We start from the raw sequence: 15,000 nt of genomic DNA, 5'->3' as shown, positions 1-15,000 counted from the left end.
ACATGCAGTAAAGGTCCACGGGTCGGATTTGAACCCGCGACCACTGCAACGAAGGCCCGGAGCCAATATGGTACCCGCTCTATCCACTACACCACCGGAGCGCTCGTACTGTTTTGCATTTTTACAAGACGCTGTTAAATTACTCCCGAATTCCCACTTGAAGGAACCCTGTGGAGTTATTTTTTTTTTTTGGTAAACAAGCATTTTAATATTTATTTTCTCACCCAAATGAATTGTGAGTCCCCTTGAGGCCTAATACAATCACTGAATACATTTACTTCTTCACAACATTGGCAAAAGCTTTTTCTCTGAATATTTCTAGTCCATGTAGCTATACATCGGCTATTAATAGCTGTCTCTCTTTTTCACCAGTTTCACAATTTCAGAAATGTATTCTCCTTAAAGACCTACTTCACCGGTGGGAATATGAAGGTGTATTGAACTCTGAACGTGTTCCAATACCCATAATTCCCTACTATTTAGTATGCCAGAATTTTATTTAGGATGTCCCAATACATGCATGTCAATTGTAGCATGTTAAAAAAAATACATAAATGCCCCACTAACTCCAATAGCATTTTGGAGTGTTGGTCTTTATTCTTGACATTTCTCGACATAATGAAGAAAAAAAAAATCTTCCTTATCTGATTTTTTTTTCTCTCCTGTCTGTGGCCCTAAAACTCTTCTGTATGTTTAGTATGTAGTGTAGTAAAAATAAAATAAAAAAGTATGTGATTTGGAACGCAGGGAATGTTAACAAGAACCCCTGTCCTGCTAATGTCCTTCTAACGTGGTCATTAGGGGCCCGGACTGGAGGTGTTATTCAACTAACATTTGTCAGGACATGCATCACTTATGTTCTTGAACAAGACTCACACAACATGGAGTGTCTTCCTCCTCAACCACCTGCAAATGTCAATTACCATATTTCCCCCCTGACATTTATCAGTAATGGCTAACATGGGCCACGCCAAATCAGTGTCATTATGCCTGGAGATGGGTGGACATGGGTGTGTGTGTGTGTGTGTGTTTGTGTGTGTGTGTGTGTGTGTGTGTGTGTGTGCGTGTGTGTGTGTGTGTGTCGTGTGTGTGTGTGTGTGTGTGTGTGTGTGTCATGCAGATACACACCGAGGCTTGTTTATCAATCAGAGACAGTTGATGACTTGAGCACATCTCAATAAAGACCAAGTATGTGACCCAGAATGTCATCACGACAAGTAAATGGACTGATTATGCCGTTACCGCGGCTACTGTGTAGTGTTTTTATGTTTTAATTCAACCTTTAACAAACAAAAAAATATTGACGGAGGGAGTTTTATTTTCAGTATGTCAGTCGATATGTCAGTTGGCCTCTGTGTAGGTTCTGTGTTACTTATGACGATAGCAAAGATGCATCGATTATGTTTTGATAACGTTTCACTTATGAGTAATATTTTAATTTTTTAATATTTTAATTTTTTAAATATTTTTATTTTTTTATTTTTTTACTATGGAAAAGGGGTAGGATTAAATAAGTGTATACTTCTTCCTGCTCCTTTTCAGGCATATCTCAGCAATACAGATAATTTGTTGTTAATTTTTTGTGAAAACATAATTTTTGTTTATTGTATTTCCATGCTTTTCATTTTGTTTTGTATGTTGATATGTCTGAAATAAATTGAATCAAATCAAATCAAAAAAAGTTATTGATCCCGGAAGTTCTAATCTGTTAATATCTTTCCTAATATACCACAACTGTTGAGTTCTTATTCTCGACATTTCAAAAGAAATTCTAGAATTTTATAATGTCCTTGTCTATTTTTTTTCTCTCTCCTGCGGCACTAACAGTCTACCATAGCGGTTTAGCTCACCACTCCGATATAGAGAGTGTTACCTTTTATAGATGATTTTTTTGGGGCATTTCCAAGCTTTATTTGACAGTGCAGAGTTGTTCTGAAAGTGCATAAGGAAACAAATAAAAAAACGTTTTCTCTTTAGTGGCCCTAACACTCTTCCATAGCAGTTTTTAGCTCACCCATTTCAACTCTGTACTGTCCAATAAAGCTTGAAAAAAAATCCTTGCACTACTTAGTATTTAGACTGACTTGACTTGGTATAGTCATATATCGACTCACCACTCCGATGGAGAAGTAGTTGTTGACGATGCTGTAGGGCACGGGGTCTCCTCTCTCCTCCTTGTCTGTGGGTGTGACGTCAATCTTCCAGCGATCCAACATCAGCTCCGAACTGTTCTCTATGTCGCGCATTATCTTCAGCAGGCTCTCACCCTCGTAGCCTCCGGGACACACACAAGGACAATATTATGTTAAAACATTTTACTTTTGTTACTTTTTCAAGCTTTATTAGACAGTACAGAGTTGAAATGGGGAGACAGAGAGAGAGAGGGGGGGGTATGACCTGCAGTAAAGGTCCACAGGTCAGATTTGAACCTGCGACCGCTGCAACGAAGGCCGGAGTCAATATGGTACGCGCTCTATCCACTACGCCACCGTATAATTATCGATTCATCCTTGGGTTAATCATTAAGCAAGCATTGGAAATATTAGATCTGCTTGATCTGCTTTTATGAGTTGGGTTTTGACAGAGCCTCCAACTCTGGAAAACTTTCGCGGTCATTTTCACTATTTTCTGACATTTTATAGACATTAAATATAATAACATAATTGATTCATCAAGAAAATAATCTTCAAATGCGTTAATAATGAACATAATTGTTGGTCTGTACAGCCTTATGTCAGTGGTCCACTATTAAGTCCCAAGCTTTGTAAGAATTATTTAGAATAATTATGATAATAACTCTGGGTTACTGTGTAGTACATTATGGTAAATGGACTTGTCTTATATAGCGCTTTATAGCCGATTTTCTCGGCCCCAAAGCGCTTTACATTTCTTACCACATTCACCCATTCACACACACACACACACACACACACACACACACACACACACACACACACACACACACACACACACACACACACACACACACACACACACACTCATACACCTCTGAGCGTGTGTCTAAGGTGAATTGAGGCCAATGCATTTCGCACTGCAACGTATCTATTTTCTGTCAGTACCTCCGCCCCATCGCAGACATCTTGCCAAGTCGTTGCCCGTGCCAAGAGGAAGTATACACACGGGGGGATTCCTGTCCAGGTTGGCCTTGTCTAAAGACACATATCACAACACACAAAACACACAAAGAAAATACACAAACATCACTAAAGCAGAGCAAAAGAAAAACTTGCAAGAGAAATCCTCAAATGTATCTCTCAGCCCCCCTTTACTTGTAAAACCACAAAGTCGATATGGATGTTGAGTTGTGTTCAGTCTATTTCGAGAGACACTTCTCGCGCCGCCAGGCAGTTATTACCTTCTCTTTTGTTTTTGATTGATAAAAAAATTGAGGCAATTTTTTGAGGGCGACGTAACAAGTAACACGACCGCACGAAGCAAATAGAAGGAGGCCAGGTGATTTAGAAAAAAAAATATATATTTTTCTCAAATGATGACCCTGTCTGTATGTTGGTTTTTTTTCTCCAACTGGCGTAATCACCGACTCATTTTACCACCCCTGAATACACAGTCTGACATAATTACATGTGTTTATTTTACACAAACCATAAACTATACACTTTACCGTTTGAGGGCGTAACAACGGGGGAGTGCTGCTGGCCAATGAAATACAAATGAAATTTTTTTTTAATTTTGCTTTAAAAAAAAAAAGGAAATTGATTTGTTTCCGTGATCAAAGACAGTACCAGTAAATACACCAACGTTTGTAATGGGAGTTTGTAACTATGATATGAAATAATTGAAGCTATGGAATAAAGCGTATACCAAATGTGTTCATATCATTGTCAAATATCGGGGTGGTAGGATGGCCTAGAAGAGAGAGAGGGGCCGACCAGTAACCATGAGGTCTCTGGTTCCTCCTCCCAGTAACCATGAGGTCTCTGGTTCCTCCTCCCAGTAACCATGAGGTCTCTGGTTCCTCCTCCCAGTAACCATGAGGTCTCTGGTTCCTCCTCCCAGTAACCATGAGGTCTCTGGTTCCAACCAGTAACCATGAGGTATCTGGTTCCAACCAGTAACCATGAGGTCTCTGGTTCCTCCTCCCAGTAACCATGAGGTCTCTGGTTCCTCCCAGTAACCATGAGGTCTCTGGTTCCTCCTCCCAGTAACCATGAGGTCTCTGGTTCCTCCTCCCAGTAACCATGAGGTCTCTGGTTCCTCCTCCCAGTAACCATGAGGCCTCTGGTTCCTCCTCCCAGTAACCATGAGGTCTCTGGTTCCTCCTCCCAGTAACCATGAGGTCTCTGGTTCCTCCTCCCAGTAACCATGAGGTCTCTGGTTCCTCCCAGTAACCATGAGGTCTCTGGTTCCTCCTCCCAGTAACCATGAGGTCTCTGGTTCCTCCTCCCAGTAACCATGAGGTCTCTGGTTCCTCCTCACAGTAACCATGAGGTCGCTGGTTCGATCCCCGGCACCGGACAGGAGGGTGTTAGTTGTAAAACTAGTGGTGGCTGGTATTACATCTACGGTGCCCACCATCTCTACCATTGTGTCCTTGAGCAAAACGCTTAACCCCAAACTGCTCCAGGGGCGCTGTACTATGGCTGACCCTGCGCTCTGACCCCCTCTGGAGTGTGGGAACTTGAGAGGGGATATGCGATAAGACAACTTTCTATGTAACCATTGACTAATAAAGTCACTTAACTTAACCAAATATATTCCTATCATGGTCAAATATTATAAAATGTAGGATTTCTCTTTATGTACCTATGAAGTCTAGGATCCAGCCCACGGTGCCATCACCTCCACAGGCCAGAACTCTGAAATCGGGGACATCTCGGAAGAAATTCAGCCTGCAAAGAAAAAAAACACACAATACAGTATAACTGCGACGAAAGATTTTCACTTTGTATTTAACTGTGCAATTGTATATTGGAAGAAAAGTTATGTAAATCAATAAATCAATAGATATGATGTCCCTTTTTTCTTTATTTTTTGTACAAATTGTCAACGCTCAGTATAACCTCTTACAATAGGTCCATGATGAGTAGAACCCACTTTATCTTTAGCTGTTTAACATGATACACATATTTTTGTCCCAACTGTAGGTACATTTAGAACTGTACTGGGCTTGATAAGATAAGGTAAAACCATAGTATGAAGCTGTTGAAATTCAGCCTGCAAAAAAAAAAATATTCAATTCAATTCAATTCAATTCACAGTCAGACAGAAAATTGCCTTCAGTTTCTGGCTAAAACAACATAAATACAAAGGCAAGACTCAAATAACATCACACAAACACATCACTGCCACACAAGTGTCTCACTTTGTAATTGAATGGAGCCTTGATCCCTGTAAAGTTGACCAGTTTACAACGTTACTGAAGACTCATTTCTTTTTGCATTGCACTGCATTACTATTATTCTGTAGGACTTTTTCCTTTTCAAGTTTCTCTACTTGTTACATTGTCAATTATCAGTATTTCCTGACATATAACAAGTCCTTTCTATTCTTTCTGCTCTAAAAGAAGACTGAAAATAATAGGGCCGGCTCAGGTGTTTAAAGGTACGAATGTTAATTAAGACATGAGCCTTTCACAGCCTTTTCTTGACAGCAAGAACAAGTGTGAAGTGATAAGTGTTCACATGACTTATGTTATTTGAGCTCCTACTCTGTGACTCTATATGCGGATCGTAAGCACAATAAGTTTTTTTCTTTTTCTTTTTTCAACAAACACACACACACAAAAAAACAAAAGACAAAATAAAATAAACAACCAACATAGCGCACTCCACTCCACGTGCTTTCAAGGACTTTCTACATTTCTACTCATTAGCCTTTTTTTCAGATATTTTTTGGCATTTTTCATGCTTTATTTGACAGTATGAAGAGACAGAGGTGAAATGGGGCAGAGAGGGGAGTGACATGCAGAGAACGACCGCAGGCGGGAATCGAACCCGGGTCTGCTGCTGAGGGGGGGGGGGACGCCCTACCAACTGAGCTAAGGGCGCCCAATTCAATAGCTTTTAAATGTTTCATTTCTATTCATTCGCTTTTCCAATGTGTATTATGTATTTTAATTGCCCCTGTAAAGCACTTTGAATGGCCTTGTGTCTGAATTGTGCTATATAAATAAACCTGCCTTGCCTTGCCTTAGCTCCAATCTGACTGTATATGCAGATCGTAAACCTAATACTATTTGAGCCCATTGCCACCAACAAAAACCCCACCGTCTAATCCCAGAAAACACACACATGTCGCATTGACGTTTATTTATTCATCAGCGAGCTAGCCTAGCCACTGCCTGTTCCCGGAGCTAATTACATCATGACTGGCAATGTACAGTCAGTTCCAACTTCTTCCGTTCCTTCACAACAGCAGAAGGCCCTTTAACTGAATGATCCAGCCATCGCAGGCCCAGTATGGCCGTATGGTAAATGATTCGCTTAATTACACTCCAACTGGGACCACGCGCAAACCATATTAGACATTAGCAAAAAACAGACGGCCGAAAATACGACATGAAAGGCAGCTTCGAAGGGGGATATTTAAATACCAAGGAACACACACTTCATTTTGGTGTGATTGTGTTAGCGAGGAAAGCTAATTGACAAGCAGTGCGTGTGTGTGTGTGTGTGGCATGCAGCCTGCGATGTCCGATTGGTGGTGATGTGTGCGGGCGGCAGTGCGTAGTCAAGTGTAACGCAGACTTAATATTAACAAGGTTACAGTGCGGGGGCTATAAGGGCATGAGGTCGTCTGGATGGGTTGTCAGTTCCGGAAAAATGCTCTGTGCTCATCAGCAAAACCTTCTTATACAGCTCTGGAAAAAAATTAAGAGACCACTCCAAATGTTCAGTGTCTCTCGTTTTACTATGTAGAGGCATATGTTTGAGTAGAATGAACATTTTGGTTTTATTTTATAAACTACTGACAACATTTCTACCGAATTCACAATACAAATATTGTCATTGAGAGCATTTTCATGAAGTAATGTAGAGATGAAGATTTAAGAAAAATCCTGACTGGTCTCTTGATTTTTTCCACGGCTGTATTTATACCATGCTCTGGGCTCATCAGCAACACCTTCTTATATGTATACCATGCAGGACTAGAGTATTCCATTCAATTCAGTTTATTTAAGAAGGGGACAGTGCAAATTAACATGGGTTAACAATGCCAGAATTAGCCAAAAAAAAAAGCTATTTTTCATCTGTAGTCCCCTGACATCAATGTTAAAAGAAAATAGAATAGAACAGAGTTGAAATGGGGAGACAGAGACAGAGAGAGAGGGGGGATGACCTGCAGTAAAGGTCCACGGGTCGGATTTGAACCCACAACCACTGCAACAAAGGCAGGAGCCAATATGGTACGCGCTCTATCCACTACACCACCGGAGCGCCCCTGCTCTCCCTACTGTTGGTATATTTTAAAACTATGATTTCTGAATTGTACACTGTAACTGTAACTGGTTTAGCTGAATTTCGTGCTGTTTCAGTATTTTATTCTTCTTATTTTTATCCCTTTCTTATCATTGCATTGTCCTGGTTTGAACCACTGACAACCGTAAAAAAAAAATCATCATTAAACACAATATGATGTCTTTGGAGTTGAAATAAAGGTCACTGAATTGAGTTGAGTACACACACACAAGATCAGCTAACCAAAAACTTTTCAGCTACGTCGGCACAATATGCGGACGTGAAAGGCTGTTGCCAGACAATTCCTCGCAAAGACAGTCAAGACACACTGAAAGGTTTTCTGTGCCCGGCGTGTGCCACTGTGCATTTATTCTTTATAAGCCTCAAATATTCGGTTTTCACTTCTAATCAGAGCCAAACAACGTCGCGGCACGGCACAGGGGCATTCCTGTATGTCTAAACCCGGCGAAATGAAAGGCTCCCTTTGTGCATATCAATGATGCATTCAATGTCTCTTAATCAAAAGATATGGACCATAAAGAAGCTACGATTGCCATTCGTCTGTATGCGTGATCACATGTGGTATGGCTAGCGTTTGAGTTTCACCCCTTTCTGTCTAGTCAGTGTCACATGCGGGTGTTATGCTTATGAGGCTACAGCATGATACTGGCGTCTCCTGGATTGGTTATGTGTGAGCTCACCTCATCAGTGCCTGTGCGCTGCGGGGGAAATGAGTGAGAGGGTCTTAATACTAAAGGGCCTCTCTTGCATGTGATGGCGGGTATTATAATGTGAGCGACAACAGCCTGTTTTGTACACAGAAGATCATTAGGAGATACTGAGATACTGTAACATGTGTCAGTCCTTTCTTTCTTTCTTTCTTTCTTTCTTTCTTTCTTTCTTTCTTTCTTTCTTTCTTTCTTTCTTTCTTTCTTTCTTTCTTTCTTTCTTTCTTTCTTTCTTTCTTTCTAGTAGTTTTAGTCTTTGTATTATTTTCTTTCTTTTTTCTGTATTAGTTTGATTCTTTATTTCGACATTAACAACAATTTATGTCAAAATTGAGGATTTAAAAAAATATCGTTCGGCTCGGAAATGCAGCTTGACGTGAATCTTATTCTGCGTCATAATATTGACGTTTTAAGACAAGGGCTATTTTAGAAAATAACTTAGTGGTTATTAATTTATCTATTTAAGTATTTTATCAAGTCATTTGACATTTCAACTATTGAAGCCTCATATTATCCTCTGTTAATCTTTTGGATGCAAAGGAAAACTTTTTAATGTACACATGAGCTCCTAATTGATCCATTTTTCCAACACAACATTAAACCAACGTACCCCGGCATGGGTCCGTTCTTGGCGAGGTTGTAAACTTGTCTCGGGTTCAGAAGATACTGGAACTTTCTGTAAATCCTACAGGAGTGAACAAGCACAGACATCACGTCAATAAAACATCTATCCACAACTTCAAGACAACAGCAATATACACACGATTCAAAAATGTTACCCAGACATCAAATAATAGGCCTACAAATTTATCTTCGGTCTCCGATAAGGTCCCAAATGTACGGAAGAGGATAAGGGCCACACATAAGAAAAAAAGTAAAATAAGCAGAGAAATCACATCGGTCAAAGTCAAAAGTATTTCTATAGCACATTTAAAAACAACATCAGTTGACCAAAGTACTGAACAAGATACAATACAAAACAACATATAAGATATAAGAGAAAAAAAAGGAGGAGTGTCAAAGTCCCAAGTTTTGTTAAAGGCCAATGCAAAAATAAAAAGTGAGTCTTCAGCAACGTTTTAAACTGGTCAAACTTAAAGACAACAACTATACAAACACGATTTAAAAATGTTACTCAGACATCAAATAAAAGGCCTAACCTCACCCTGCGTTCAAAATCCCATACTCTTTATTTTTTCTACACTACATACTAAAGTACAGAAGAGCTTTAGGGCCACAGGATAGAACAAAAAAAATCAGATAAGAAAGATTTTTTTTCATTATGTCGAGAAATGTCGAGAATAAAAGACGAATACTCCAAAATGCAATTAAAGTTAGTGGGGCATCTAGGTATTTTTGGCATACTGCAAATTGACGTGCATGTATTGGGACATCCTAAATCTTCTTTTCTGTCATACTAAATAGTATGAAAGTATGGGTATTGGAATGCAGGGTTGGTGTCAGATTAAGTCCTAAAAGTTCCAATACAGACCAGTGTCCAATCATAGTATGACAAAGGCAATGGACTGGGGTGGGCACACACACACACACACGCAAAAGTCCCCTCAAGCAGAAAACCATTAGAAAGACTAATTCATTTTAATTTCAATTTCATTATATCAACTGGCTGAAGTCATATTTTGATCTCATAATTTAAACAAATGAGGGGCCGGGCGTATTAAGAAGTGAATGGATACGTTTCAGTAATAACCCAATTAGCCCAGGGTTAAAGAAAAGGGGGTTGTGACATGTGAGGAGAGTGTCTGTGAAGGGGGGAGGTGGGTCGTGTGTGATCTAAAGGTTAAGACAGCCTGACTTTAATGTGAATGTTATTGTGGCTGCATTCCAATTCGCATACTCTCTTTTTTCTATTCTACATACTACAGTTGATCATAAAAAGTATGTAGCGTGCAGTATTCTACAATTGGGACATACTTTTACTTATATCTTTCATTATAATTAAACTAAATACCTTCATATCCTTTAATCAATTTAAACAAACTATCTTAAATCTGCCAAACTCTACCTGTAACTGTTTTAATTAGACTATATTGTACTTTCACCCATTTAATTTCATTTTAATTGCTGCCACTCTTCACCACTATGTAAATGTTTCAATTGTTTTTTTGTTTTTTGTTTTTTTTTCTTCTCTTCATCTGTTGTTGTGTATTTGATGTATTTGCGTTGAATATTGTGTATGCATTGTTGTTTTTCCTTGGAATTTGTTTGAACTCGACACCATTGAAAATGAGGGTCACCCCTCAATTGGTCTCTCGAGGATAAATAAAAGTTAAATGAAATAACATTACGCCTTGATCTTGCCTTTTGCTTATATGGCTGGGTTCCAATTCGCATACTCTCTTTTTTCTATTCTACATACTACAGCTGATAATAAAAAGTATGTAGTTAGAATGCAGTGTGCTACAATTGGGACATACTTTTACTTATTTATTTCATCATAACATTGCACCTTTATCTTGCCTTTCGCTTTTATATCCGTCACATCCCTGGTTGTTTTCACACGGGGGTTCCGTCGATGTGACGTCACTTCCGGTGCGCACTGGATTGTGGGTCAGAATCGCCCTAAAAGCATGCTCATTCCCACACAAAAAATCCCGACCGGATGTAGCTGTAGTAGGGCATCCGGGTATTTTTAAGCATGCTGCATCTGACTACAATACTCGGCCACATCCTAAATCCTTTTCTACCATACTCAATAGCAAGAAAGTATGTGGATTGGAACGCAGGGGTTGTGTTTGTATGTGTCTTTTAAGTAATCCTACAGCACTCGTCAGCCAGGCTTTTGAGAGCTTGAGGCCACGGTTGCTTTCTTCTGGAGGCCTCTTGTCTTGCAGCACACACGCTGAGACAGATTGTGTACTTACCTCTCTCCCTGCTTCCCCCCGCTCTTCGGATTGACAAACACGAGCAGAGGATGAGTGCCCTCTATTGTTGTGATCTGAATGGGAAGAGATGTCAAAACAAAACCGTCGTCGGTGTTTGGAGACCTCAGGAATATACTTCACAGGGAATTTCACTTTCAAGCGGCCAGCCATATCCCTTAAGAAGACATGTTTTCTTAACCCCAGCACATACAGTACAGCGCTTCCAAGCCATGCCAGTCATGTGATTTAGTTGTAGTGTTATTTTTTTCTGTTTAGGTGCAGAGGTGGACATGCGTGTGTGTTGCTTGTTGTGTGTGTATATGAGTATGTGTATCTATCTTTTTGTATATGTATTTTTTTTTATTAGTATGTACTTATTTGATTGTACTTGCTCGTATGTATTTTGTTAAAGCCCTTTGTAAACCATTGTTTTTAAAGGTGCTATATAAATAAAGATATTATCATTATTATTATTATTATTATTATTATTATTATTATTATTATTATTATTATTATTATTATTATTATTATTATTATTATTATTATTATTATTATTATTATTATTATTATGTAACTGGCCTATGGCAAAGTGTGGCCAGAATTGAATTCAAATTGAATATTGTGTATGATTATAAAATCTAAAGCAGAAGAGTATTGAAGTCTAACAAATGTATTTCTAAAGCAACATATCTGAAAGTGAATCAGGTACTGTACATAGAAATAATACATAATTTATTTGCAACTTGTGTTATATATGCAAAGTATAAGGCTCTGTATCGTTCTTGTTTTCAACAGATCTCATGAAAAGACCAATACAAATATTTTGTTAGTGTGTATACTTTGTTGTGTATACTTATAATATGTAAAGCAGAACAGTAATTAAGTCTCAACATGTGTAGAAATGAGTTCTGAAAATGAATCAGATACATTTTCCCTTTTAAGTAGTTTTCATATACACATATTTAGTATATACAATAGGGCTCTAGATCTGATGAAAAAAGACCAATACGAACATTTTGTTAGTGTGTATACTTTCCGACATCCCTACCCTGTCTGTGGTAGGCTACTAGCTTGTCAAACTCAAAAAGGTAAGGTCACAAATATTCAGTCTTATTTAGTTTTTTTAAGAAAGCGGGGCACTGGACTTTACATTAACGATACCAATAAATAAGTAATAATGTAATTAGGTTGGGACTATTTTCTATGCTGGATTAATACAAATCTTTCTTTCTTTCTTTCTTTCTTTCTTTCTTTCTTTCTTTCTTTCTTTCTTTCTTTCTTTCTTTCTTTCTTTCTTTCTTTCTTTCTTTCTTTCTCTTTCTTTCTTTCTTTCTTTCTTTCTTTCTTTCTTTCTTTCTTTCTTTCTTTCTTTCTTTCTTTCTTTCTTTCTTTCTTTCTTTTTAAGTTGAATGATATAATTTCAGGTTAACTAACAGCCACAGTAACACAACCCATATTTCTCTTCACAAATCCATCCACTCAACTACTCTCTAACTCATGATTTCCAGTTCAAATCATAATTTCAATTAAGCCAGCGCTTCCTAATTGTCCAGCAGTTAATGGCATGTGACGTGTGGAGAGGGATATCCTTCTAAACCCTACAATCATACTGTGGGAAGACAGAAAGCCTGCCGCGCCGGACTCCAATCATTACATAACATTACCCCTGCGTTCCAAATCACATACTGTTTCTTTTTTACTACACTACATACTAAAGTACAGAAGAGTTTAAGGGCCACAGACAGGAGAGAAAAAAAAAATCAGATGAGGAAGATTTTTTTTTTCATTATGTCGAGAAATGTCAAGAATAAAGACGAATACTCCAAAATGCTATTGGAGTTAGAGGGGCATTTATGTATTTTCAGCATACTACAATTGACGTGCATGTATTGGGACATCCTACATCTTTTTCCGGCATACTAAATAGCAGGAAAGTATGGGGATTGGAACGCAGGGTGTATGTCATTTAGCAGACGCTTTTATCCAAAGCGACTTACAACTGGATCACACATTCATACACCGATAGCAGCAGCAGCAGCTACCACGCAGGGTGCAAGCTAACTATCAGGAGCAGTTTAGGGTTCAGTGTCTCTTTGCCCAGGTACACTTGGACATGTAGCGGGGAGACGGGGGATCGAACCACCGACCCTGTAGTTGTGGGTTTGACCACCCTACCCACTGAGCTACAGTCCCCCGAAACACACACACAACGTTCACATGAAACAGGCTCTTATCTAGGACCAGCCCTGTTTGAATGTCACAACTCTCCCCGTCTCTCTCTCTGTCTCTCTCTCTCTCTCTCTGTCTCCCTCTTTCTCTCTCTCTCTCGCTAACTGACACAGATGAAGCGCTTAACGTCCCCTGTCTGCTTTCCCAGCATGCCGAGGGGCAAATTAACGAGCTCCCTGTCCACTCCGCAGTGATCCATTACTTCCTGTAATTATAAATAATAATCTTGAATATTATGCTGGTTAGCCGGAGAGAGGCAGAGATGGATGTAGCAGTACAGTATATTGTCTGTGTGTGTGTGTGTGTGTGTGTGTGTGTGTGTGTGTGTGTGTGTGTGTGTGTGTGTGTGTGTGTGTGTGTGTGTGTGTGTGTGCTGGTTAGCCGGAGAGAGGCAGAGATGGATGAAGGCCGGGATATGATTCATCATATTTTCTCTAGTAGACGAGCGGTCGCCCACAGACAAGCGACGGGGGCTCTAATACCCATCATGCATTGCAGGCTGACAGATACAGAGGATTCACACAGACACACAGACACAGACACACACACACACACACACACACACACACACACACACACACACACATACACACACACACACACACACACACACACACACACACACACACACACACAGGCCGGACTGGGCTCTACTGTATGATAGTGGTTAGCAGCAGGGCCTGTAAAGTCACACCACATGTCCCCCAAAACAACTGCAGTGTTTAATTTTATAGGCCTACATGGTATTTAACAATGATGCATGTATACGCTCTTTAACCCATTCAGAACACAATTATGATCCAAACACAAGAAACATATTGCGATGGTGAAAAATCATAAGAAAAATAATATATACTCAATTATGTTGTTAATTGGAATAAAACAATAAACTTATAAAGAGACGCCACCCAATAGTAATCATTTCAATACATTTCTATTGAGATACTTTTTTTAACAGACATTTTGATTTGTTTAAATCAATGAATAACTAATGTATTACATTGCATTCATATTTTGTATTATTTTAAACCTGCAGTGTGTAGAATTTTGGGTTTTATTTCCTAGCAGATTTTGTAGAAAGTAATTATAATATCCATAAGTACATTTAATTTAGTGCATAGCTGAAAAAAAAGTTTTTAATTATTATTTTTTCCCTTAGAAAAGGTCTCATATGTGTCCATATTTCTGCATATTTTGGACCAAGGCCTAGTGTCGCCATCTTGAAAGTGTCATAGTTGGAATGTCACCAGGTGCATTGTTTAAAATTTTGAATTTTTTCTTGTCCTTGAAGGCCACTGTAGCTTCTGTTATTATTCGAAAGGGTTGGGGTTACCCAGGGAGTGTTGCATTCTAGAGCTTTGTAGAACTTTCTTGATGATGTCATATTACACACTGCACCTTTAACAGACAAATACATATAAAGCTCTGGTGAAATTTGACACTGGTCAGACTATATTGCTATGTTCCTTGTGTGTAAAGAGGATCGTTGCAGCATGGTTCAGATGTCTACACTGTGGGAACTGCCTGAATAAAGCAGCCGATAACTCCACAGACAGACCTACCTACCTAGATGACTTAGAAGCTATTGAAGAAAGACACATGCATTTTCCATAAAAATATTAATTTAAAATAAAATATTATGCAGGGTCCTCTGGGTTGGGCAGATGATCTAATTCAATTATTAGGCTATTAACTGTCTAGACCAAAAAATTGTATTCC

The 15,000-nt window shown here is 39.0% G+C and overlaps 1 protein-coding gene across 3 annotated transcripts in view; it reads right to left on the bottom strand.

Moving 5' to 3' along the window:
• The window catches only part of dgkb (diacylglycerol kinase, beta), a gene marked incomplete at both ends in the record, with an annotated part of 94,294 nt that overhangs the window by 43,780 nt on the left and 35,514 nt on the right, over positions 1-15,000 (bottom strand). For all 3 annotated transcript variants that reach the window (XM_080040142.1, XM_080040143.1, XM_080040144.1), the window contains 5 exons: positions 2,115-2,275; positions 3,081-3,170; positions 4,786-4,871; positions 8,778-8,852; positions 11,053-11,126. In XM_080040142.1, the coding sequence (XP_079896268.1) occupies positions 2,115-2,275; positions 3,081-3,170; positions 4,786-4,871; positions 8,778-8,852; positions 11,053-11,126 (486 nt within the window). The remainder of the gene's footprint in view (positions 1-2,114; positions 2,276-3,080; positions 3,171-4,785; positions 4,872-8,777; positions 8,853-11,052; positions 11,127-15,000) is intronic.

The sequence above is a fragment of the Ammodytes marinus genome (genome assembly GCF_949987685.1).
Source record: "Ammodytes marinus genome assembly, chromosome: 13".
In the NCBI taxonomy this organism is placed as follows: Eukaryota; Metazoa; Chordata; class Actinopteri; order Uranoscopiformes; family Ammodytidae; genus Ammodytes; species Ammodytes marinus.
This window is presented reverse-complemented; position numbering and strand designations above follow the sequence as displayed.